The sequence below is a fragment of the Misgurnus anguillicaudatus genome, chromosome 15 (genome assembly GCF_027580225.2).
Source record: "Misgurnus anguillicaudatus chromosome 15, ASM2758022v2, whole genome shotgun sequence".
NCBI classification, from domain to species: Eukaryota; Metazoa; Chordata; class Actinopteri; order Cypriniformes; family Cobitidae; genus Misgurnus; species Misgurnus anguillicaudatus.
The window spans coordinates 27,521,040-27,548,228 of record NC_073351.2 but is presented as its reverse complement, the minus strand read 5'-3'; the positions used below and the strand labels follow the sequence as shown (position 1 = coordinate 27,548,228).

The 27,189-nt window shown below is 37.3% G+C and overlaps 1 protein-coding gene across 3 annotated transcripts; it reads left to right on the top strand.

The window, feature by feature from the left end:
- The first annotated feature begins 71 nt into the window (after positions 1-71).
- On the top strand, positions 72-23,759 carry LOC129419762 (1-phosphatidylinositol 4,5-bisphosphate phosphodiesterase gamma-2). Of its 3 annotated transcripts, XM_073853692.1 has the most exons (34): positions 530-853; positions 1,839-1,903; positions 2,182-2,384; positions 3,311-3,463; positions 4,264-4,357; positions 4,444-4,491; positions 4,590-4,675; positions 4,797-4,879; positions 4,995-5,038; positions 5,284-5,344; positions 5,451-5,552; positions 5,626-5,744; positions 5,848-5,933; positions 6,870-6,987; positions 7,598-7,766; positions 7,849-7,944; positions 8,038-8,121; positions 8,202-8,383; positions 10,874-11,074; positions 11,213-11,332; positions 11,681-11,861; positions 14,931-14,999; positions 15,320-15,429; positions 15,538-15,628; positions 15,800-15,866; positions 15,949-16,115; positions 17,802-17,904; positions 18,270-18,481; positions 18,676-18,807; positions 19,593-19,704; positions 22,432-22,611; positions 22,696-22,784; positions 22,888-23,048; positions 23,136-23,759. In XM_073853692.1, the coding sequence occupies exons 3-34, from the start codon at positions 2,201-2,203 to the stop codon at positions 23,182-23,184; spliced, it is 3,753 nt and encodes a 1,250-aa protein (XP_073709793.1). In that variant the 5' UTR covers positions 530-853; positions 1,839-1,903; positions 2,182-2,200; the 3' UTR covers positions 23,185-23,759. The 3 variants fall into 3 exon arrangements, with proteins under 3 accessions (XP_073709794.1, XP_073709793.1, XP_073709792.1); XM_073853693.1 differs by lacking the exons at positions 530-853; positions 1,839-1,903 and adding an exon at positions 72-319; XM_073853691.1 differs by lacking the exon at positions 1,839-1,903 and having other exon boundaries at positions 531-853.
- Positions 23,760-27,189: the final 3,430 nt, after the last annotated feature.

The following is a 27,189-nucleotide window of genomic DNA, read 5'->3' as shown; positions in this document are numbered from 1 at the left end:
GAGGCAAGATTCCCTCAGTTATCTTTCCCATCAGAATGTACATGTGTGACTCTGTTAGGCTATGTTTTGTTTTGATAACATACAATAGGTAACCCGACAGCTTGTTCTTGTCAGTCAACTTTTTTTGAATGCAAATCACTCGAAAGTGACGGTGGATATGAAAAGCAGGAGGTTAAACGCAACATGGCCATTACGGACTTAAAATGCGTGTCCGTCCGAAATCGTTTCTCTTTTCCTACTTTTGAAGAAATGTCAAATCATTTCGTGACTAATTTTTTTGGACGACTTGTGACAGCCATCTCCTAGCCTCAAACAACAGGTGCTTTCATTTTCATATCATCTCAAACTCTTGTTTATAAAAACAGTACTACTGTAATTTACACATAAAAAGCGGCTTTATATTAAAGCATCTAGTTTGACTAGTATAAGAACCGCACTAGTTGACATACTGCAATGTAGCCGTATAAGAAACGCATGATGTCACAATGACAGCGTGCGCCTTTGATCAGTGCGGCAACTATCATTCAAACAATCAAATAAAGTTTCTCTTGCGCCGAAATGTTTCGCTTTTGGCACATTTTACTTCCGACACCGTTTGTACCGTTTTGTGCACCCTGTCGCCCTCTGTTCCCTGGGGATTTTGCATAGATCAGTTTGCTTCCGGATTGTTTTATTCTTATAATGTAGTCCTCACTTCCTTGTGTTGTGCGAATAGAGGAACTGACCACATTGTTGCTAGACCGTTCATATATATTTTCCAAATGCTGAAGTACTTTTTAACGTCTTAACATGAAAGTTAGTTTGTTTACAGTTGGTTTTCGATATTTCCATTAATCTATTTCTCTAATCTTGGGTAAGTTCATTTTATTTAACTGGAACGACTAGCTAAACTATTCGGTCAACATAGCTATTTATGTACACATATATACATTTGATTGGTTAACTTATAGGAATTGGTACTAAGGACAGATTAAGACATAAAGAGTTTTAAAAAACGTTTGCAAAGCTGTTTATTGAGTAAAACCGTTACTTGAAACATGTAAGCAATCTGCACGCTAGTATTTGTTCTGCTATTGGTAAAAAAAGTATATTATGAAAGAGCAGGTGTATCTTCCGCTATTATTAACACTATACTTGTAATATGCTACTACAATAATAAAGACAAAGCTAGTCATTGCCTTACATTGTAGAATAGTTTATAAGAAGTATATTGTCTCTTTTATCTCGCATTCATTTCTACATTAAGTCCAAACTGTATTGATTTTGCTATGTAATACTGTTAATAAGAAATTTGATACTGATGCTTGTATTAAAGTGCCACAACATTGTCATGATATAGGAAGACTCTTCTTACTGTTTCTTTAACACAGAGAGTTTAAAATGGAAGAGGTAGGTGTTGGATAGTGTACAAAGGTTTCTGGACTGAAACCATATTGAGTTTTCTGGGTTAATGTATTACTTGTGAAAAGGGACTTGCTTTGGCTCTTAGGGACCGCTAAGCCATACAGTACCAGACTTGCTCATTTGCAATGCAAATATTGTCTCGCACAGGGAACAAGACATGAAACATACTGTTTTGCTTGCCACGGTTCAACAGTTTGGAAAACTGACATCTCTAAAATAAAGCAATGAAAGGCGCACTGTTTAGTCACACATAAATGCTGGTGGCATTTTACTGTAGGTGTTAATAATTCGGCCGTCGGAGGATGCATGAACGAGAACCTGCTGTATAACTATTGTCACAGTCTTCTCCGCAAGCCATCATATAATCTGTGATTTTTCTTTTTTAAATAGTCATTTAAAGTACATGGATTACTTTCTACATTAATAATTTCTAGGGAAATGATATCTCACCATACAAGAATCCACACGTCTCCCTAATACTGCATGTAGTGTATCTAATGTAAGTTGCTTTATGACCAAGAGCGTGATAAATTATACCTACAGTAGTTTTGTGCTTTTTTGTAATGCCTTTTAAATAAGTCTTATATTTTTTCTGCTGGAGCAGGTTGGGAGGAAATCTATTCGTTCAGAATTTTCATTGGCTTAAAAAATAGGCATAATCTATATTTGTTGTTTTGGACATGTGTAACCTTAATAAATATGACACCTTAGATTAAGATTTTATTTACGTCCCCACCGATGTCAAAAATCAAAATTACGACTGTCTGTATTTGTCAGTGTTTGGCCAAAGGCAACAATGGCGGGCCGCGGTCAGCAGGGAGAGCTGACAGAGTGCAAGAAGAGCTTGATAAAGCGAGATTTGGAGATGGGGATCGTGATGACAGTGTACAGACAGAAGATGGAGAGGCTTACGGTTCATGTCATCATGGAAACCAGACAGGTGGCATGGATGCGCACGGCTGACAAAACAGAAGGAGTGTGTGAGTGCCGAATCTTTAAATGTCTTTAAATGATACAACTTTTATGCATTCAGGAGATACCCAAAAGTGACGTGCAGCGCTTTAAAGCCAGCCTATATGTTTTATCTGTATCTGCGTTCCAATCGAACCCATGACCTTGGCATTACCACGCACAACCTGTTAAGTTACAGGAACTTAATAGTTAAAGGGATAGTTTAGAAAAATTCTGTCATCATTTACCCTCAAGTTGTTTCAAACCTGTAAAACAATTCTTTGTTCTGCTGAACACAAATAAAGTTATTTTGAAATGTTAAATAACCAAACAGATCTGGGGCACCATTCACTTCCATATTATTTTCTAATGTGTCCCACACTGAAAAAATTATTCATTCAATTTACTCAATATTCCAAGGCAAGCGGTTGCAATCAATTTATTTAAGCCACATTTAAACAAAAGTTTTTTTTAAAATGTAGCTTAAATAAATTGACTGCGACCACCCACCTCAAAAAAATGTACTAAATTGAATGAATAATTTTTTTCTCAGTGCAGATCTGCTTACAAACATTCTTCAAAATATCTTCTTTTGTATTCAGCAAAACAAAGAAGGTTATACAAGTTTAGGACTATTTGAGGGTGAATATATGATGACAGAAAATACATTTTTCGGTTAACTACCTCTTTAAGTTGTGATTTTATTAACCGTTTCAAATGTGGCCATACAGTATGCATATAACAGATATGGAGTATTTAGTAATTTTGGGAGTCTGTATTATCATCACAACCGATATCTTTTACACATTTCTAACGGCCAGTTTTTCTTTTTGGTTTCTACTCCCTAAATAATATGTGTGAACAACCCTTAGCCACACTTTCTTTTCTTAAAACACTTAATCTTTGATCTACAATTTCTTTTGACACGAACATCGGTTGTGGGTTGTTTTTGCAGTGGATCTGTCTGAGATTCGGGAAGTGCGACCGGGGAAAAACTCCAAGGACTTTGACCGATTCAAGGACAGCAAGGACAGAAATACAGACCCAAACACGTGTTTTACCATATTCTACGGCTCTCAGTTTGTTTTAAACACTCTCAGTTTGGGAGGTATGTATTTAACTGTACTCAGTCCGATCAAATCATTTTGTCGTCCTTTCACTAAATCCGTAAAAGATGAGTGAGAAACTTGGCCCGCACACTGCAGTCGTATACAGAATGAAGAATGCAATACAAATGCACTGAAAGAAATGATTCATTCAAGTGGTTGTAATCAATTTATTTAAGCTACATTTAAACAAAAGTTTTTTTTCAATTTTTTTTTGTCTGAATGTAGCTTAAATAAATTGATTGCGACCACTTACCTTAAAAATTGAGTAAATTGAGTGAATTATTTTTTTCAGTGTATGATGTACAAAAATAGGTGCAGTGTCAAAAATGTATTATTATTCTAGGGTTGTCCATGTTCATATAATATTAAATACTATCATATACTATTAAGTAGGTTTGCTGTTTGAAGTTTGAAACCAAAGCAAAAAAGTAAAAGGAGTTTTTGAAATTACATGAGGTAGGGTACACTGAAAAAAAAATTATTCATTTAACTTACTCAATTAAGTGGTTGCAATCAATTTATTTAAGCTACATTTAAAAAATGTTTTTTATTTTCTTTTTTTTGCTTTTTTTGTTTAAATGTAGCTTAAATAAATTGATTGCAACCACTTACCTTAAAAAAATTTAGTAAATTTAATGAATCATTTTTTGAGTGTAGATAATGAAAGATGCAGCTAGTGTCTTGACTCGAAATCAGAAAAGCACATTGTCCCTCCGTTTGTGTATGATGCATCTGCTTCTGGCTGTAATTGGTTAGGAAAAACTTTACTTATGCTGTGATGGTATTTATTGTTCTCCAGCTGATTCAGTGGAGGATGCGGAAAACTGGCTGATAGGACTCGAGTTACTCAGACAGGAGACATTGGCAGCTAACACACCAGAGATTATAGAGAGGTATGCACACAGCTAGTGTTGTATCTGTAAACCGTACACAAATTTTACAGCGGGTTTGTTTAATTCACCGTTTCCTTTTACCGTAGTTGGCTGCGGAAGCAGATGTACTCTGTTGACCAGACAAAGAAAAACAGGTTCTTTCATTTGCACTTTTTTCTTGTCTTAAATCAAAGGACATTCATTGTACGCTCTGCCTCACGCTATTACTGCTCTTTTATGCTGTCTCCAACAGTATCTCTATGAGAGAGCTCAAGTCGCTTTTGCCTAAGATGAACTTTAAAGCACCCTGTGGACGTTTTCTGAAGGACAAATTTTCGGTATGAACAGTGAAATTTTTTGAAAATTTCTGGCTGTAATCACATTCTTTTTCAAGTTTTACTAGTTTTGACAAACATGTGTTGGTAATGACTCCACATAATAATAATAATATAATTTTCGGCGGTGGGAGCAAAGAAAGATGTTCTGGATTTTGAGCAGTTTCACAAATTCTACAATCTGTTGATATTTGACAACCAAAAGATGGTGAGTGTTGTGTTGCTCTATTGTTTAGTTGAATTAAAGTACAACATTTAGGGTTAAATTTAGGGTTCTTTATGTTTATATCATTCTAAGCATATGTTGTTTGTCTTTTTGTTAGATACTAGAAGAGTTTAAAAAGGAGTCATGTGCTTTCATCATGGGGTAAGAAATTGTTCTTTGTTTCGGTTTGATAAGGTTTTGTGATGTCCCCTTTTCCTCGAAAACCATTGAAAAACCATAAAAGTACAATCAAGATACAACCATAAACTGCAACTCAAGCTTACTTGCCACACGTATCTTAGAGACATAAAGCTAAAGTTCCTGATGCTAAACTAGTTGAGAATCACTGATATGTCGTGAGGTCATGTCAATCGCCTATTTTTTATATTTTCTGTATTTCTCTGCAGTACCTCGGATCAGCCTGTTCAACTCTGCGATTTTCAAAGATTTCTTTTATATGAACAAAGAGTAAGACTGACTGATCTGTTTATATCTACGGTATACTTACTGATCTATACCTAAACCAGTACCTTCAATCCTTTTGTTCATTCTGTTGTGTACATTAACTTTGAAGGAGACTTGGGCCAACAATCTGAATCAGGTGCGAGACTTGATGACCATCTTTATAGACGATACCATGAGGAAGACCAATGATCCAGCATTTACTGTTGAAGAGGTACAGATTATAAATATAACTATTTAAGTTTTGTTCATAGGTGACAAGTTTAAACTTCTTTCTTTCTTTCTAGTTCCTCGGCTTTCTCTTCTCTAAAGAAAACTCTATTTGGGATGAGAAGTACTCCGAGATAAATCCACTGGATATGAACAACCCTCTGTCTCACTACTGGATCAACTCATCACACAACACGTTAGTACTGTTGTTAATCATGCATGCTTATGACACCCACATGGCTCCTCCTCTTGATGATGGACTTCCTGTGTTACTTCATGTGCTTTATTTTTGTTCACAGATATTTGACTGGAGATCAACTGCGCAGTGAGTCATCAACAGAAGCCTATGTACGCTGTCTGAGACTGGGTTGCCGCTGCATTGAGTGTTAGTGAACCATATATGTGTCTCTCTGTCAATTCTTTAACCTTCTGTTAAACTAGTACATGTGTTTAAAAGGACACTCCACTTTTTTTGAAAATATGCTAATTTTCCAGCTCCCCTAGAGTTAAACATTTGATTCTTACCAGTTTGGAATCCATTCAGCTGATCTCTGGGTCTGGCGGTACCACTTTTAGCATAGCTTAGCACAATCCATCGAATCTGATTAGACCAGTGGTTCCCAAACTATTTCAGCGTGCGGCCCCCCTTGTGTACGGGGCATTCCTTCGTGGCCCCCCAAAGAAAATTTGTGACAAAAAACTGTTTCTAAAACTCAACATTTTAATTAAAAAAACATTAAATTATACAAAAAAGTAGTGCTTTTGGTTAGTAGCCTTGTTTTTTTTTTTTAGGTTTAATTACACAGAAATCATGATAAATTAATGTATTTCATAAAATGTCATAAAACTGGGGCCCCTCTGGCACCATCTCGCGTCCCCCCTGGGGGCCCCGACCCCCAGTTTGAAAACCACTGGATTAGACCATTAGCATCGCACTTAAAATAACCAAAGCTTTTTGATATTTTTAGCATAGCTCAATCAATTGAATCTGATAAGAATCAAATGTTTAACTCTAGGGGAGCTGAAAAATCGCATTTCTTTTTCAAAAAAAGTGGAGTGTCCCTTTAACAGTTTCTTCTTTTGACCAGGGGCCTATACCATGAAGCTGGTTTAGTTGGTTAGCCAGCTTTGTTTAGGATTAGTTTGTGCAAATCCTGGGTTTTGGGTACCATGAAAATAGCTTTTACCAACAAGGCCTGCACATTGGCTTGGTTTTGTCAACCTGAAACTAATCCTGTAACCCTGAGTTTGTTTAACCATTTTCATGGTACGGGCCCCAGTTAAATCTAATCTAATAATATTGTTATTTTTATATATCTAGTGGACTGTTGGAGTGGTCCAGACGAACCTGTCATATACCATGGTCGGACCATGACCTCAAAGATAAAGTTTAAAGATGTGGTGAAGGCCATCAACGATCATGCTTTTGCAACATCAGAGTTAGTCCTCAAATATAACACACACACACACACACACACACACACACACACACACACACACACACACACACACACACACACACACACACACACACACTGACACATTTATAATAAATGGGCAAATCTTACGAAACCTTTCAATAACACATGTGCATTACATATCCCAAAATCAAAATAAATATGAAATTATATTTTGCTTTAAGAAAATAAATTATATTTTATTTTATTACTTTACATTACGATTTTTTTTTTACATCATTATCATTATTTTATTATTATTGTAATGCCAACAAAAATGAATGTGTCTTATGATGCTTTTAATCCTTACATTACTGTAATTTTTGTTAGTTTTAATTAAAAAAAAAAAGTTTGTAATGCAATTATTTAGTTTTACTCTTTAGCACAACACAGTAATATAATAAAATCCTATTTTTAATAAAAAATTATGTTGCAGTGCAAAAATCTTAATGTAAGGCTTCATTTTCCTATTGCGAAATTGATTATTTCTCCCTACTGATAATGTGGTCACATGACTTTCCAAGTTTTTCACTTATTTTCTGCATAATATTATATGTAATTGTTTAATATAATTATTCTGATGTTCGGCAGACTATCCTGTGGTCCTGTCCATAGAGGAACACTGCGATGTCAAGCAGCAGAAAATGATGGCCCAGTGGTTCAAGGATGTTTTCCAAGACAAACTCTTGACTGAGCCACTGGAACCAGAAGCCGAACAGCTTCCCTCACCAACACAACTAAAGGGCAAGATCATCATCAAGGTACAAAAACAGATAAACCCCACCAAACTTTTAATGTAACACAGGTACAGGTAATCTGATTTGCTTCTCACTTTTTCTACAGCACAAAAGGCTGAATATTAATGAGACCCTTGCCAAAAAAGATTTAAGTAAAGGAGATAAGCAGGGGGAACTTTTCATCTGGGACCCAATAGACGAGGTGCCAAAGTCTGCTAAACATCTCTGCCATGTTTCATTTAACTACCGTTGCCTTATGTGATTATTATTTCTGTGTAAATATGATTGTGTGCAGAGATGGTATAAGCACTACTGTGTGATCGAGAATAAGATGTTATATTACGCAGAGGAGAATGAACTAGAGGAGGACACAGGAAAGGTGAATCACAGTCATTTCAGAGCAATACAGTAAATGAAACAGATAAGATGTGTATTTTAAGACGTGTGATCCATCTTTAGTCATTACAGAGCAGCACTGAACTTCATCAGTCAGAGCCCTGGTTTCACGGCAGGATGTCCGAGGGCAGACAGACAGCTGAGAGGTTGCTGCAGGAATATTGTGCTGAAACGGGGGGAGTGGACGGAACGTTTTTGGTGCGAGAGAGCGACACGTTTGTCAATGATTGCACCCTCTCGTTCTGGTAATGTCTACATATTAATTGGTCCCAAATCCAATGATACTTTTAAAGTAAAATAAAAAACCAACAGCTCTTTACTCAATAATTAAATGATTATGAAAAACTCAGGTGCCTGAGCTTGAACAGATTTGAGTTAGTAAAGTCTGGTATACCATGTTTTAAGTCGCTTTGGATTAAAGTGTCTGCTACACATATAATAATTTAATGTAAACGTTTTACAGTAGCGGTTCTTTTTTAAATTACAATTCAAGCATTTTAATTTTCATTTGCATTCATTAAAGGTGTAATGTGGGTTTTTTGCACTGATCTATATAAATGACTGGATTGTGCATGACTTCACAATTGTGAAGCCACCGCGTCGCCATATTGGTATACCCAAACATTCTATCAAATCAATGGACGTTATCAGATTTCAATGATAAAACATCACTTTACTAGTCTCCATTTTTATATCTGAAGTTACCCTGTACATTATTACAACACAAACGTCCTTGCATGTACATAGTTATTTACTGAAAGTTGTACATTTAACTTTTTAATCAGTTATTATACATTCATCTTCATTGCAGTATCAGATCAGCGGCCGACCGCAACATATTATTAATGACTAACGTGCTCATTCTGAAATCTAAATAAATAATCATGCTTTGTACCGTATGTGTATGCAATAATTTGGTGATTTTGTAATTATGTTATCTAAAATTACAAGTTACCTAAACTTATTTAGAGAAATAACGCTGCATGTCAAAAAAAACTTTATTTATACCCGTGTCATTAACAGAACGCAGCAGACACACTCACCTTAACGGTTTTTTATAAATCCATTATCCTGCCCGATTAAAACATAAACATTGCAAATAACACCAGAATTAACAGTTAATTTACGTACACATATCCTAAAATTAACCTTGTGTGACTGATACGCTGTAAAGCGGGTAAATTTAGATCATGATTTTTAATGGAAGTCAATGACGCCCTCTGCCGGATAGGTATACCAAGATGGCCGCTCGAACTCTGCGCTGGCTTCACCTCACACTGTTACGTAAGTGTTCTATGCGCAATCCAGTCATTTATATAGATTAGTGTTTTTTTGTGGTATCTAGCGGCCTAATCCACACGGACACGGGTATATTTATAACCGGAGTTTTCCCTAAAAAAAAATCCCGTCCACACATGCTCGGTTTAAATTAAATATCCATCCACACGATAAAGCAAAAGCACGCTATCAAGCGCTGTTAAGAGCATGCCACACCAGCAGGCGGGGATATAACCCAAATCGTGTTCCGCAATATAGTGAGATAACTGAGCATCTATCTGTATACATGTTAGAAGCCCTGTTGGCACAGTTATTATTAGCAAAATACGTCCGCCATAGACCCTTTTACAGCTCACGTGATCAAATAGCCTGCGCACGCATTTGGGCAACGGAAGTAGTGTTATTCCCCATTGGTTCTAACGTGGTAGCAACTTTATTAAAACGGTTTCCCAGCATCAAATTGTCTGGTTGTTGCGTTTGGTTGCACAAATATATATAGATATCTTCTATCCACTCCACTATAGTACACGGATCTGGTAGCTGTGTTGAAAATGTTGATAAAGTCAACTTTTTTAAAATAACTTACTGTTTGTGTTGCTTCACTGTTGATTCTTACAATACTTCTGTTGCCTAAATGCGCGCGCATACGCTGCCACGTCATCATTGTGTACAAACAGTAAAAGGGTCTATTGCACAGAATCATCAACAAAGCAGTCGCGGCGCACAATCTTGACGTCAAACACAGTAGATAACGGCGCACACTCTGACGTCGCAAGACAAAAAAAACCCCCGGTTTTACTATCTACAGGACACCACTGTAACCGGGGTTTCTTAAAAAGCTCACCCTGGCCGGGGTTTTCAAATATGCTCGGTTTCAGCGCCCTGATACTGCGGTTTCGTGTGGACGAACGGCGAACCGCGTGAAAAAACTCACGGTTATAAAAATACCCGTGTCCGTGTGGACTAGGCCGCAGTGAGATTGCAAATTGCAACAAACCTCAATTTCGAAACGCAATGAGAAGCTATGGTATATGCCATAGGTCAAACATGTCATCGTACGAGACAACGTAGGGATGAAACGTGCTCTCTTTAGAACAGTTTGTCCGTTTAGGGCTGTAGTTCCATGGCGGCAACTTCCATGTAAGTAGACCTGCGGTGTATGTAGATAAAAATGGCAATAAAAACAATACATTTCATTTTTTGTAGGGACTTTACACACCATTGATGGTAAAGCTACGTATATTATTTTGTATTTCTGTCGAGAGTTCCTTCTAAAAGTCCCACATTGCAACTTCAAAATGTATTGCTTAACAGGAATGACCTACATCAGTGGTTCTCAATTCCTGCCAGAATGTTTGAAGAACCAATGACCTACATGATTAGTATTTGTGACGTTTAACACCTCTTTTGGCAAAAAAAAGATTAAAGTAAATGAATGCACTTTGCTTTTTTCATAGGCGCAGTGGACGAGTTCAGCATTGCCGAATTCGCTCCTGTGCAGACGGAGGTCACCCGGTTTATTTCCTGACTGATAACCTTCACTTCCCCAGTGTGTATGCGCTCATCCAGTATTACAGAGAAAACCTTCTCCGCTGTCAGGATTTCAATCTGCGTCTCACTGAATTTGTGCCACGACCAGACCAGCACCTGCAGGAAGGGTTTGTTGACGCTCTTATACAGAAACCAAATTTTTACCACATCCCGGCCAGCAGGGCTGTAGAAGACCACGTGGTCAAACTTTAGGCTTCTGTGCTAGTTCTCGCAAACAATTGCAGTTGTGGCTTTTTCATCTTTAGATGGTTTTACAGTAACTTGAGTCGAGGTGAGGCGGAAGACTATCTGATAAGAATCCCTCGCGATGGAGCCTTTCTCATCAGACAGAGAGAAGATTCAGATTCATATGCCATCACCTTCAGGTGCTGCTCTTCATCTTTCTCCTCTTCATTAGTTGTGTTTGCTTAGCCTGTTGTCAAAACCACTAAACCACAATTATTTAACACCCTATTTACGGTCTGCTAACATTCACCTTGCTGGTAAATCCACCTTAAGCTGTCTAGACTGAGTAAAACAGTTAAAATGGTCCCTATCCTTTTTAAAAAGTACATCTTTGCACCTAAATATGTTGTATTAGTACCTCAGGGATACATAGCTGTACCTAAATTGTACATTTTATGATTTAAAAAAAAAAGATACTGCCAGTGTCCTCTAAATTTGTTAGTCCATGGTGATCTAATGTATTTGTGTGTTTTTATGGTAAAATGCAGAGGTGAAGGGATGGTGAAGCACTGTCGGATACACAGAGAGGGCTCTTTGTACGTGTTGGGCACCTCCAGCGAGTTCGAGAGCCTGGTGGAACTGGTGGAGTATTTCCATAAGAAGCCCCTTTATCGAAAAATCAAGTTGCGTTATCCTGTGACACCTGAACTAGTGGACCGCTTTAGTTCGGTAAGAACAGGTGATATTTTGTAAGTGCTTATTTGTTGTTTTAATGATTGCATGATCAAAAACTATCATCTCTACGAATAAGCACAAATTTCTTCTCTATCGAGGATGTGACCATCTTAGAAACTAAGAAAAATAATCACTTTTCAAATGTTCTCAACTGCAGACAATACTAAGAAACCGAGGGCAGTTATTGTACAAAACTTTGTTGTCTGCATACAATATATTCTTCAAAGGAATTCACACCACTTCCTTTGTTAGGGCCACAGTTTGCACATTACAGTTGCATGTTGACATCAGTAGTAGCAATCTTAATCTCTTTTCCAATCAAACGTAAGCAACACAAACAAAATATATGCAACAGTTTCGTACTAACCAATACCAAACTTGGTCTTTGTATTCCAAGTAACACATTTACCCCTGGTTTCCCAGACAAGGCTTAAGGCTAGACACATGTTTGAGCGGTCTCAACCAGTGGCGAGTTAGAAATTTTAAACTGGGTGGACCTCTGTGAATAGGGTGGACCTCTATGCCAACTCTCAAATTACATCATTTTACAATATAGTAGTGGTTTCAGGGTCAGGAATCGATATATTTTTGGATTAGCATAAAAGGGAAATAAGGAAAATGAAATAAGAACAGATCAGCAACTTATTATCATATGACAATAGAAAAGAACAAAGTTAGCCTACAAATAAAGTATAACAGTAATATTTAGAAACAGAAATAGAATGAAATGAATAACAGAATTGTCTTCTTCATTCTATAAATTAAGTATATTTAATTTTTTTACATTTTTCTTTTATCTACTGACACACACTTCTGATTTCTTTATGAACTGTTTACTTTCACTTTAATAAATAACTGACTGTTTTATGAGAATACTTGCCAGGATTGTGGTATTTTGAGATAATTTTGCACATATGTGTCCTGTCAAGCGCATAGACATTCTGTGCTTGCATGCTTTTTGAAATGCGCATCTCTGTGTGTGCGCTTATGACTGTGTGTCCATTTGAGTGTGTTTGTGCATCTGGGTGATTCTCATGAAATCCATATTTAGAAGGTGTCCAGCATCAGAATTTTTAAAAAGCCCTTGAAGCCCATTTTTTTGTTTGCACATATAAGATTTCTTCTTATGAACTAGAGGATTTAAAAAATATTTTATATAGAATTATTTACAAATTATCATTGCCGCAACATGATATTACATTAAATATATGCATTTACAAACTCATGTTTCGGTAATGAGAACCAAAAAGTTGTCTAGGTACTATGACAAACTAAATTTTTACTTTTTATCTGGAGAGAAAAAATAATAACTGCTTCCTTGGTAGCCATCTTGAGTGTCACAGTCAATTATGTCCCTTCCAACAATTTTTTTGAAAATGTTAGTTAATTGAGGGCTTAAACAATGATTGAAAATTGTTGCGGAGGATGAGAAAATTGGTCTTGGACACATTTATATTTTTTATTATTGTCTCTTCATTTACCAATGATCACCAAACACCACATGTTTATTTACTGTTAATTTTTATAGTATAACATGCACTGAAGCTTTTGATTTTTTAGATTTTTTAATTATAAATATTTCCATGTCAAAGAACCCAAATCCAGTCATGGACACGTTGCGGTAATGAACATTTTCCCCTTAAAAGTGGAAAAACAACAAAATAGATTTTTATGATGTCATTTGAAATCATGTGCAAAATAGTACATGAAGAGATGTTTATAACTGTATCTTATTATTTTAATAGCCTTTACTTTTAGTATCAAAATGTTTCATGACACCTCGCAAGTCCTTAACATCTTGCGCTCAAATTGTAGGTTTAAAAACACATGCAAATTATAATTTTTTAATATAAATAGTAGTTTATTTCTGAATGATGCGTATTTAAGTGATTATTATTATTAAAGAGATTATCATAATTATGTGTGATTTCTTCTGCTTTTCCACAAAAATATTTTATTTCCCTTTTGACTGGGTGGGCCAGCCGTCAATCTGAGTGGGTCAGTGCCACCCTGGCCCTTATGTAGCCTTGCCACTGGTCTCAATTGAAATTAACTTGCACTGACAAATCTTAAAATAAGCCAGTGCCATTGATTTGTCTTAAGATACACACCAGTAACGTCTTTATCTAAGGCTTGTTTTTAAAATATGCTTAAAGGGATAGTTTACTTTAAAATGAAAATTCTGTCATCATTTACTCATTCTCATGTTGTTCTAAACCTGTATTTTTTTCTTTTTTCTGATGAAGAAGATATTTTGAGAAATGATGGTAAACACACAGCAGAACGTTACCATAGACTTCCATAGTAGGAATAAAAAAATATGATGGAATTTAATGGGTACCAACTATGTGCTTACAATCATTTATCAAAATATTTTCTTTATCATTTATCACAATATCACAATATTTTTTTCCTACAATGAAAGTCAATGGACACTATATGCTGTGTGTTTACCATCATTTCTCAAAATATCTTCTTTTGTGTTCATCAGAAAAAAGAAATTCATACAGGTTTAGAACAACATGAGGATGAGAAAATGATGACAGAATTTTAATTTTTAAGTGAACTATCCCTTTAAACATCTTAATTTAACTAAGGAGTAGTGCTGGCTTAAGCTAAGCCTTGTCTGTGAAACCAGTGTGGCCGGTTGCATAAACCTTTAAAGTTATTCATTAATTTTTTTCTTCAAGACAGATCTTAACTGTTTTGTTATGTTAAATAGAAAGGTAGATTGGTCTAATTTAAATCTAAATGATAAGACTGATTAGCCCTAACTAATTGCTAGTTAGTCAGACTCATTCTTAAGAAGCAGTCTTAACGTCAGTAATTATAAATTTTACCTTTAAATGCTAGGGTGAGCTTACACAAAAAATGCATGGTTTAAAAATTCTAAATTTAGCAAATTACTCAAACCCCAGGGAATTAAATTTTAAACATTAGAAAATCTCTAATGTAATAATATTGAAAGCCATAACTGTATATATAAGAGCTAATATTTAAATTACCATTTTTGTCTAACTTTTACAGAAAAAGGCTGTAATATATTTTGTTTTTTCCTTTCAGATACAAGTATCTGGTTCACTTTATGATTCTAAACAGTACGTGGAGGCCAATGAGATTGAGCCATCGCTGGTAAGCACTTGAATGCTAACAAAGCTTCTTCATGTTAACTGCATGCATATGAGGTCATCTATTGTAGGCTGAGGAGGAAGCACGGGCTATCTTTTTTGCTCACAAAGGAAGCTGATCGTCTGAAGAGGAAATTAACACAGACTACAACAGCAATGTCATGTTTATGTCACCTGCTGCACTGTTCATGTTCTTTTTAGATGTCCGTGGCAAACATAATTCACAAATCTCTTATAAAGAGAAATTACTTCAGAAACCTCTGAGATATTGTGTGGTTTGCTTACGATTGTGATAATATTGATGTATTTAGTGTTATATTTTAGCCACAGAGCACAGTGAAGGCCCTCTATGACTACAGGGCCATGCGGCCAGATGAACTCAGCTTTAACAAGGGTGCATTAATTCATAATGTAACCAAGGAAGCCAATGGATGGTGAGATTATATCCAGTATAATTCAACATTAATAATCCACAATCATAAAAACACTTGTTTGGATCTAATGACATCAATGTGACACTAAATAAAGAAACATCCCTACAGGTGGAAAGGAGACTATGGTGGGAAAATGCAGCAATATTTCCCCTCAAATTATGTAGAGGAAGTGTCCGATTCTTCTGATGCCAGCTACCAGGTAAACCATATATACCTCTTTAGGAACTTGGGTGTTTTACAAACACTGCACTTTGTAGGTTGTTGTAGTATATTTGAGGAGGACAAATTATGCTTGTAAGTCATTTGCAATCCTTTACAATATATCTACATTTAACATGGAACGTGTTTAAGAACAGAGTTTCTCTTTCAGACAGACGAGGAGAATCCATTAAGAGACTTATGTAAAGGGGTCGTGGACATTTCAAAGTGTACTGTAGGTAAGAAGATTTATCATCTAAGCGATAGGTTTTGTTTAGTTTTTAGTGATGTTTTTATATTAATTCATTTCATTGTTTCCAGTTCGCTCAGCCAAATATGGCAAGCCCGTGGTTGTGACGCTGCAGTATAAGGAAAATAAAGAGGATATGATGCCGTTTGATTTAGCCACTGAGACCACTGAGGAGCTGTACGAATGGTATCAGGTGGCCTGGGACATCACGCAGAGAGAAGAAAACCGAGTATTTCAGGTCCGCCTTACATTAACACAGTAACTTACATACTTTTTCTGAGCTATAAGCAAAGTTTCGGGTTTGTGCTTGGGGGGCACCCCTTGGCAAACAAGGGTACTGCAATACTTTGAGATTAGCTGCTTTATGGTTGTAAATAGGGATGTAACGATTCAATCACGATTCAATCGCGGTCCTCATTAAAAATGCCTGTCTGAAATCGATTCTGAATCGCAAGGCTGCGATTCTTTGTTTTATGCACAGCTTGTGCCTGTATTACGGCATTTGGTCAGTAGGAAGTCCTTATCAATCTAAAATCATTATGAGTCGGAGTCGTTTATAATGTGCATTTAAAAAAGCAACACTTTTTTTTTAAACAAAATCATTCAAAATATTCTTAATTATCATGAACCAATTTGAAGAACAGCGTATAAATATTCCTGTGTAGACATTTCCTGGAATAGCGTTTGTAATGCTACTTCTTGTGTAGAACAAAGGGAGTTTCTGCATGAGAGCGCCCCCTGGCGTTCGGATGTGCCGGGATTTCACCGTAATTCATTCAAATTCATTCATTGAGAAAATGCGCATTTGCACGATTAATCGTTACACCCCTAGTTGTAAATATAGTTTAAATGAATTAAATCTATTTTAGCCTAATGCTGCGTTCACACCAGCCACTGTAGAGGCGTCAAGCCCGAGTGATTTCAGTGTTAAGTCAATGTGAAGACGCGTTGACGCGCGTCTGGAGGTCTCGCCATGTGAATAAGGTGTGTAGCGCGGCGCGGTAGACGCGATTCCGCCTCTAGTTCGCGTGAATTGAGCGTTGCTGCGGGAAACGCACGAGTTGAAAAATGTGAACTTTGGCGGAAAAACGCGCCACATTAACCAATCAGGAGCTTGCACTAGTAGTGACGTAATTACAGGAAGCAAGCGGAGTTGCAGAATCCCCTCCCACGATGCAAATTTTAACCTGAATGTCTCGATGACTCGAATTTCACGTGCGGCTTTCGCGTGTGAATGAAGCTGGTGAACTCAAAATGTTTAAGCGGCAAACTAGACACGGTAGATGCCTCAAACGCGGCTGGTGTGAACCCACAGTTAGGGTACTCAGTCTTCCTATTAAAATATTAAGATTATACATCTAAAATATAAATTCACATATTTTGATTTCATTAATAATTCAGACAAAATGATAATTGGCTGTGACCTGGGGGGCAAAGTCCTCCCCAAACTCACCCTATGGTCAGAGCCCCCAGAATATTTATTTTTTCAGCAGCAAGAAAACAGATGTCAAAATAGAATGATAAATAGAATAGAAATCTTATGTCCCATTTGTGACCCATTTAAAATTATAATGAAAAAATTGTGTGAAAATATAACCTTAATATTTATGTCAGAGATTGAAATCAATGTGAAATCCAACTTTGATGCTCCTAATGTTACAATTACTGTACATTAGGGGACTTTTGCCTGGATTTCATAGGCAAGTTGATCAGGTTATCCAATCAGTGAAAATCAATAACATTGCTCTAAATACAGTTGTGACTATTAGAAAAATTTGCGGGGGTTTAAAGGTTGGGTGCAGAGAGGGCATAGGAATTATTTCCATTCTGAATGTTTAGTTATATCACATGAATTAAATAGGAAAGCTATATTGTGATGTCTAGGTTGGAGTTTCTAAATGTTAACAGTAAATTCCCATTGCAGAAACAGCAAACGAGGGAGGTCGAGACCAGGGAAGAGGTGGCCAGCGAGATGTCTGAATTGGTCGTTTATTGCCAGCCTCGCAGCAAAGATAAAGAACGCTTTGGTACAGGCTCACACTTTTAACACTTACTCATTATCTTTTTCACGTTTTAGAATAATAGTAAACTCATCAAAACTATGGCTATTGGAAGTATATTGTAACTACGAGCATCCAAAATAAATCAAAAGTTGTATTTATTTTAAAAGCAAAAACAATTTCAAACTTAAATATTTTTTTATATTTTTTAAGATCTTGAGAAATATTTTAGTCACATGGTTTTATACTTTTAAACAAATATAAGATCACAATGAATTATATAATAATAATATATGTATAAAAATGTCATATATCTCATAGGCACATATCTCTGTAATAGGTAAAACTTTCCATAAAACTGTGATGTTTGACTGATTCTGTTTCCCTGTCAGACAATTATACCTACAAAGAGGTCCGATCCTTTGTTGAGAATAAGACACCTGCCAGAAGCAAGTCAAATCAATTCTTGTCATATAATCGCAAGGCCTTGAGTCGCATCTACCCTAAGGGCCAACGAGTGGATTCCTCCAACTATGACCCATATCCTCTATGGATGTGTGGCTGCCACATGGTGGCACTTAACTTTCAAACTGCTGATAAGTACCAAGCAAAAAATGTTGACCGATAAATAAGGAAAAAAACTTGCTGAGTTAAGAAAATACTTAGTTGTAAAGATTATTGTCACTAAAGGTTTTCTTAACTGTTGGAGGTTCTTGCAACAAGCTACAGAACAGAAAAAAATAACCCATAATGCTTTTCAAGTAAAATCTATGTTTTTATGTCTTCCCAGATAAGTACACCCAGCTAAACAGCGCCCTCTTCAGTCTGAATGGAGGTACCGGATATGTGCTCCAGCCTGAGCTGATGCGTGCAGATAATTTTGACCCTTATCAAGAGAAGAAGAATGTTAAATTCACCATCACTATTAGGGTAAGACACGTGACCCAGATAGAATGGTCATCAGAGTTTGATTCATTACTAAAGCTAAATTTACATTATGATACAACTCCACTTTAAAGGGACGTTCCACTTTTTTAAAAAATATGCTCATTTTCCAGCTCCCCTAGAGTTAAACATTTGATTCTTACCGTTTTGGAATCCATTCAGCTGATGTCTGGGTTTGGCGCTAGCACTTTTAGCATAGCTTAGCACAATCTATTGAATCTGATTAGACCATTAGCATTGCGCTAAAAATAACCAAATAGTTTTCGATATTTTTCCTATTTAAAACTTGACTCTTCTGTAGTTACATTGTGTACTAAGACCGATGGAAAATTAAAAGTTGCGATTTTCTAGGCCGATATGGCTAGGACTATACTCTTATTCTGGCGTAATAATCAAGGACCTTGCTTCTGTAACAAGGCTGCAGCAGGCGTAGTGATATTACGCACCGCCCCAAAAGAGTCCCCTGCTATTGAAAAAACCAAGGAGAGTCAAGTTTTAAATAGGAAAAATATCGAAGCTATGCTATGCTAAAAGTGCTAGCGCCAGACCCGCAGATCAGCTGAATGGATTCCAAAACGGTAAGAATCAAATGTTTACCTCTAGGGGAGCTGAAAAAGTATCATATTTTCAAAAAAAGTGGAATGCCCCTTTTAACTGTTGGTAATTTTTGAAAAAATTGCACAAATACTACATTTAAAAAAATTGTTAATACTAAAGAAGAGACTTATAGTTTGAATGTAACAGATTGTTAATGATTTTGTGATGCTCAGGTGATAGGAGCTCGGCATCTACCCAAACCCGGTCGCAGCATCGCCAGCCCTTTTGTGGAGATCGAACTGTGCGGCCAAACAGATGAGAGCAAATTCAAGACAATTGTTTGCCGTAAGCAGAGGGAAAACAGGGGATGAGAAAGACTGATATTTGAGGAATTACAAAAATACAAAGAGCTAGAACATTAGAAATTTAAGAACATAACTGTACTTTTTCTGTCGCTGGGATGGTACTCTAGGGTTTTGTTTGGTAACTTTACAGTTATACATTTACATTTAGTGATTTAGCAGATGCTTTTGATCAAAGCCACTTACAAATGAGGTAAACAATAGAAGCAATCAAAACAACACAAGAACAGCAAATTATATAAGTGTCTCATCAAGTCTAACACAGTATACATGGCCAAGGGTAAAAAAAATTCAGAAAAGATGAAGATAGAAAAATAGAAAAAGATATAAAGCTCTGTATTAGTGAGTGAGGTGTTGGCGGAAGAGATGGTTTTTTAGCCAATTCTTAAAGATGGCTACAAAATCAGCAGATCGTGTCGCAACTGGCAGATCATTCCACAGATGTTGAACAGATCCAGAGAAGGTACGCGATAGTGATTTGTTACCCTTTTGGAATTTCACCACAAGCCGTCAATCAGTGGCAGAGCATTTGGATCTAGAGGGTACATACATTTGTATAAGGGAGTGAGCGTAAGGGGGTGACCCAGTGGTGGTTTTAAAGGCCAGGATCAGAGCCTTGAAATTGATGTGAGCTGCTATAGGAAGTCTGCATAACCTGACAAAGAGAGGAGTGATGTGCGCCCTCTTTGGCTTATTGAAGACCACTCTTGCAGTTGCATTCTGAATCATTTGTAGGGGTCAGTTCTACCTTTGCAAGGTTCATGCTGAGATGCGGGCAGAAACCGTGGGATCGTCAGGCTGGAATGACAAGTGGAGTTGTGTGTCATCCAGATTACAGATTCAGAACCCAGGGATGTCATGTATATTGGAAAGAGCAGTGGTCCAAGCACTGAGCCTTGAGGTACCCCGATATTAAGACTGTGGGGTTTAGAGACATCACCTCACCAGGATACTCTAGATCAGGGGTTTTCAAACCTGTCCTGGAGGACCACTAGTACTGCACAATTTGCATGTCTCCCTCATTTGACACACCTGATTTAAATCTTCAGCTCATTAGTAGAAACTGCAAGACCTGAACTGGGTGTGTAAGGTAACTGAATGAGGTGTGTCACAGGAGGGAGGCATGCAGGGTGTGCTGTTCTGGTGGTCCTTCACGACAGGTTTGAAAACCCCTGCTCTAGATGACCTGCCTAAGAGGTGAGACTTGAACCGTAATAGCGCTGTTTCAGAGACACCCATAGCCTTGGGGGCCGACAGGAGGATGTGGTGATTGACAGTGTCAAAAGCAGCAGATAGATCCATCGAGAGTCTTGGCAATAAAGGAAAGAAGAGAAACTGGTCTGTAGTTTTCTAAGGGTGTTTTCACAAATACACTGTTTAGCTCGGCCCAAATGACGTGTCGCTCCGAGTACGGTTCGTTTGGGTCAGTGTGAACACAAGAGCCGCAATCGGGTGCGCACTAAACGGCCACTCCGAGACCGCTCTAAAGAGGTGTTCTCGGAGCGGCTGTCGCCGAACTCTGGGGTGACCCACCTGTGGTGTGAACACTGCTGGACCTCGGGCCGAACCAAATACAGGAAGTTCTCCACATGTTTAACCCACTGGGCTTCCGTTGTGACATGAGCCGGGTGTTATATTGTGGGTTAACAACAAACAAGCCAAACCTGGTCCGTTGCAGAGATTCGCTGTCTCCTTTACGTTTGAGCTGATGATTTTATAAATGCATAGCTGTCCTCCACACACAAATAGTGACATTACGGGCTTTTTAGCAAACGGCTTCGTGAGAAAGGCTTTAATAGAACAGCTATGCAATTTCGCGTTAAAGCAAAGAAACTTCGCAAAGACGTGCATCGTTTATCTCCACATCTTGATAGCTACGCTCTCCCTGTCAGGCTGGTTGTCGTGGAAACGTGGGGGTGGTCATGAGACGGTAAGAGCTGTCAAAGACCAATGACAGCGGTGACCGTTGTCACGTGGTGTACGGTGCGGCATTTCGAGTACAGTAAAAATAATAATATGTGAACACGGACCGCACTAACTGAAAAATGATACAATTTATTTTGGTGCGCTCCGAGGCCGCACCACGGTGCGCACCAACATATGTGAAAACACCCTAACATTGCAGGATTAAGTGTGGGTTTCTTCAGCAGCGGGGGGTTATCCAGGCCTCTTTAAAAGCTGTGGGGAATGTACCAGTGTAAAGAGATGAGTTAATAATGTGGGTGAGAGCAGGGATAACCGAAGGAGAAATGGCCTGAAGGGAGATGGTTGGGTATGCAATCTAACGGGGGTATACCAAAAATAATACCTTTTCAGGTACATAACTGTATCTTAAGGATCTAGCGTGTACCGTTAAAGGTACATTTAACTGTTTTGTACCCCTAAAATTTAACAGGTACAAGATTGTTCCGTAAGGTACACAATACAGTAGGTCATTAGGTTATAATGGTGTACCCCAAAAGGTACAATTTAATATGTTGTATATCCATAAAGGTACAAAAATGAACCTTTAAGGGTACCTCCAGCGACAGAAAAGGTACAGTTTTGTACCTCTTATCTGACAGTGTAATATTTATTATTGACATTAACAAATGTTTTTATTATTTACATTTGTATTTGATCGTTCAACAGTAATATTTTTATTTATATTAAAGTTTTTCCATTTAACTTGAGCATAATGTTTACTGTATTAATGTGTTTATTTTCATAGATGATAATGGGCTAAACCCTGTATGGCTCGGTCCGAACCATCAGCCTTCAGAGGCAGTTACTTTCAACGTGTATGAACCAGAACTCACATTTCTACGCTTTGTGGTCTTTGAGGAGGACATGTTCTCTGACCCCAATTTCCTGGCCCAGGCTACTTTCCCCGTGAGAGGCGTTCGCTCAGGTATGTTCATCGCTGTAGTGTGCACTACAAAATGAATCGTTTTTAAATTAAGATACGAAAATACTGAGCTTATTGATTTTACAGGGTATCGGTCTGTCCCTTTAAAAAATGGGTTTAGTGAAAACCTGGAGCTTGCATCTCTTCTGGTGTATGTTGATATACAACAGGTGGAGGTAAGAAACATTTTTGTACGATCCAAAGTTATTTTTGTTAAGCTGCTTCGGAACAACGACTTAAAGTGTTTTGCATGCACTGAAATGAACTTGTTTTTTTCAGAAAGCACAAGAGGAACTGTACTCCTCCTCGAAACAATTGCAAAAGAAGCAAGCAGAGTTTAGCAATGATTTCTGCCTGTACGACACTCACTCAAACCTGCAGCGAGCACCTAACCGCCGCGATGACCTCTCGCAGGAGTGTCTCACATACTCTGACAAAAAGTGGGTAGGAAGTTGCATGTGTGAATTTATAGACGCATCACCCTCGCAGTGAGAATATATTCATATCTGTCCTTTTTCTCTCTGCAGGTATAGTAAACAACAGCAAAAAATAAACAACAGCAAGTTCTACGCATAAGCAAACTAAAAGTGCTGAAAGTCCAGTTTTCTTCCTTCCTGGTTCTATTGTTCTTAAATGGTCTGTTCCTCTCGGTTCTGCTGCTTTATTACTGCTGGTTCCCTAACAGGCCTTAAAGACGGGAAGTTGCAGCCATCTCACTTGTGTGCTCATGAAGGAATAAATCGGACGGAGATTTTGAGCAATACTCTATATTCACTGTCGAAGGTGTAACGGTCAGCTTGATGTGTCGTTAAGGATAGTTCACCCAAAAATGAAACTAATCTGTACTCAGTTGCATGTGGACATGACATGAAACTAAGTAAAGGACATAAGTTTCATTTTGAGTGAACTGTCCCTTTAAACTGAGTGACAACAGATGAAGGATTTTCGGTTCAACTGTGAAACAAATAATCATCTGTCTGAATCATTTTGTATTGGTTTTTATTCATATATTTGCCTCTGTATTAAACTCTTCTTTATTGTCCTTAAAGTTTAAAGGTGCATTGTGTAACTTTTAGAAAGATCTCTTGACAGAAATGCAATATAATACATAACTATATTATCAGTGGTAAATAAAGACCTTACAAAATGAACTGTATTGTTTTTATTACCTTAGAATGAGCTAGGCCTACATTTACCGTGGGTCCCTTTAAATCAAAGGGTCTCAACAATGGACCTCGAGATCCACTTTCCTGCAGAATTTAACACCAGCCTTGATCGAAACACATCTTAACAAGCTAATCAAGGTCTTCAGGAATATCAGAATATCCTAACAAGGAAGTCACCATTTTGTGCCATCATGTTTTTACAGTAGCCCTAAATGGACAAACTGTACTATAGATCGCGTTTGGTCACTTTGTTGTCTCAGCCAATGAGGTGTGAGTGGTGGACTAAGCCATTGGTTGCAATTAACACTCTCACCTCTAGATGCCGCTAAAAATCTATCACAAAGGTGAAGACAAAGCACACAATGTACTATCCTTTCCGTAGAAGTTATAGTCTCTCTGTCTATAAAATAGATTTTCTGTACTGTGAAAAAATGAGTTTATAATTATTGACATATCAGGCTTTGATACTATGATAAATGTCTTAATCTGTCATGCAAGCATTTCCTTCCGCACACATTTTGACTAACGTTTACATTATGCAAACAGCTGCATTAAAACTTTTACTGGTCAAAACCTCTAACTGACCTTGTGATCCTATTCATTCTTCAAGATAAGCTTCTGTTTAAAGAATTTACAGTATAAGCACAATACATGACTGCTCTGTCTACACTCTCAGAAATAAAGGTACAAAAGTTGTCACTGGGACAGTACCCTTTCAAAAAGGTACACCTTTGTACCCAAAGAGAGCATATTAGTACTTCAAAGGTACATTTTGGCAGTTCACAGATACATATTTGTACAACCCCAAATCAGAAAAAGTTGGGACGCTGTAGAAATTGTGAATAAAAAAGGAATGGAATAATTTACTAATCTCATAAACTTATATTTTATTTACAATATAATATAAATAACATATCACATGTTGAAAGTGAGACATTTTGAAATGTCATGCCAAATATTGGCTCATTTTGGATTTCATGAGAGCTACACATTCCAAAAAAAGTTGGGACAGGTAGCAATAAGAGGCCAGAAAATTTAAATGTACGTATAAGGAACAGCTTAAGGACTAATTTGCAACTTATTAGGTCAATTGGCAACATGATTAGGTATAAAAAAGCCTGTCAGAGTGGCAGTGTCTGTCAGAAGTCAAGATGGGCAGAGAATCACCAATTACCCCAATGCTGCGGCGATAAATAGTTTTCTGAGTTTCTCAGAGAAAAATTGCGAAGAGATTGAAGTTATCATCATCTACAGTGCATAATATCATTCAAAGGTTTAGAGAATCTGGAACAATCTCTGTGCGTGAAAGTCAAGGACCCCTCCAGAATAAATATTATGGCCTCATTAGGGAACATGCTGTAACTTAACTTATTTATTCTTCAGGCATGTGATTGGCCAAGGACAAAAAAGAAGGAAGGAACGCAACATCCCTCCATGTGCGCAGAAACAAAATGCACACCATAACATACGCAAAAAATACATTATGACCATTATTTCAATTATTTAGTTCTTTCAAATTTAAAATGTAAACATTTAACTAACAGAAACCATGTTTAATAAAATGGGTTGATAAATGTGGAAAGCTGTAACAAGTAGCATTCCCTTACTATTTTAAATCTGCAATAATTTTTTATTTTGCCATTATCTGACCATCAGTCGCAAGGCCATACAATTTTAAGTTGGCCTTGCAATAGGGTGGACCTGAAGGCCTACATCTAATTTAAAATGAATTAATTTTACAATATAGTACTGGTTAAATGAATTAAATTATGGTTTTTGAGTCATGGGTTGAATAATTTTCAAATAAGCAAAAAAGTGATGTGGGAAAATAAAATAAGAACAAATCAAGACATTACAAGCATATAAAATAGAAAAGAACAAAGTTACAAATAAAGTAAGATCTAACAGTATTTTAGGTAGAAAAAACAGTGTCAAATTAACATAACACTGTTTTTATTCTATACATTAAATATAATTGATCTTTTTAAAGCTATAAAAGTGATTTTCCTTTTGTCTTTTGTAGTTTGATTAACATAATGACTCAAACATATGCATTTCTTATGAGACGAACTGTCCCTTTAACAACGGAGAAGCGATCTATACACTGACACATGATCAACTGCTCACTTATAATAAATGACTGTTTTTATGAGAATACTTTCAGAGACTGTGGTATTACAATATAGTTTGTGTGTATATCTCCTGTCAAGCCCAAATAATATGCGTTTGCTTTGCGTGATTTTTGAAACGCGCGTTGGGCGTGGGCTTTAGAGTTTGTGCGCGTATGCGCACTGAAAACTGTTCACTTTAGCATCTTTGTCGCTCAAATACTCTAAAATCGCTTAAATGTTACTGTAAACGGTAAACTTTCTTATTAACTGTATTAGTAACAGTATGTTCTTATTACAGCATTTCATGCAATATTTTGCAGTTTCACCATATTTACATTTAAGTACTTACAGCCGTAGACCATGTGACTTACAAGCGAGGAGTACGTCCATAATTCGTTCCAATCCATTCCAACAAATATATTTTAGGTCACTTTGCAGTGTCAGTCTGTGTAGATATGTTGTTTTAATTGGTGGATGCCTTACAATTCCACAATAATAGTTTTACAGCGTTTTGTGTTGACTTTACGTCCCGAAGGCAGTCGCTCTACGCATCTTCAACAGGCTTGTATGACGAAGAACACAGAAATGCGGATGACATCACAGTAGCGCGAGAGCCGTTCGAAAGCAGACTTCCTTATGGCTTCTTGATTCACTCTCGTGATACTTTGATGTCACCTGCCTGCCTGCCTGTCGGGTTTTGCAACGAAGCATGAACTCAAACAAATCTAATGTGTGGGATACATGTTGGATGACAGCGAAGGGCGCGTCTACAAACAACTCGCGCACCCCCCATCCCCCCAAAAATGTTTTCTCATCGAATCTACATGATTCACGTGGGTCACCTTTTTTGGCTTCAAAACGGCGAATTTCGCCGAAAGGTGAGGGATTTTCATGCCTGTAAACATGACCCAGAAGCGCAGCCGTTTTTTCTCTGGGCAAGGCTCATTTAAAATTGACTTTTGCAAAGTTGAAAACTTTGTGGTCAGACGAATCCAAATTTGAAGTTCTTTTAGGAAAACTGGGACGCCATTTCATCCGGACTAACGAGGACAAGGACATCCCAAGTTTTTATAAGCGCTCATTTCAGAAACCTGCATCTCTGATGGTTTAGGGTTGCATGAGTGCGTGTAACATGGGCAGCTTACACATCTGGAAAGGCATCATCAATGCTGAAAGGTTTATCCAAGTTTTAGAACAATATGCTCCCATTCAGACGTCGTCTCTTTCAGGGAAGACCTTGCAGACCACATAGTATACTGCATCAATTACAACATCAAGACTGCGTAGAAGAAGGATCTGAATAC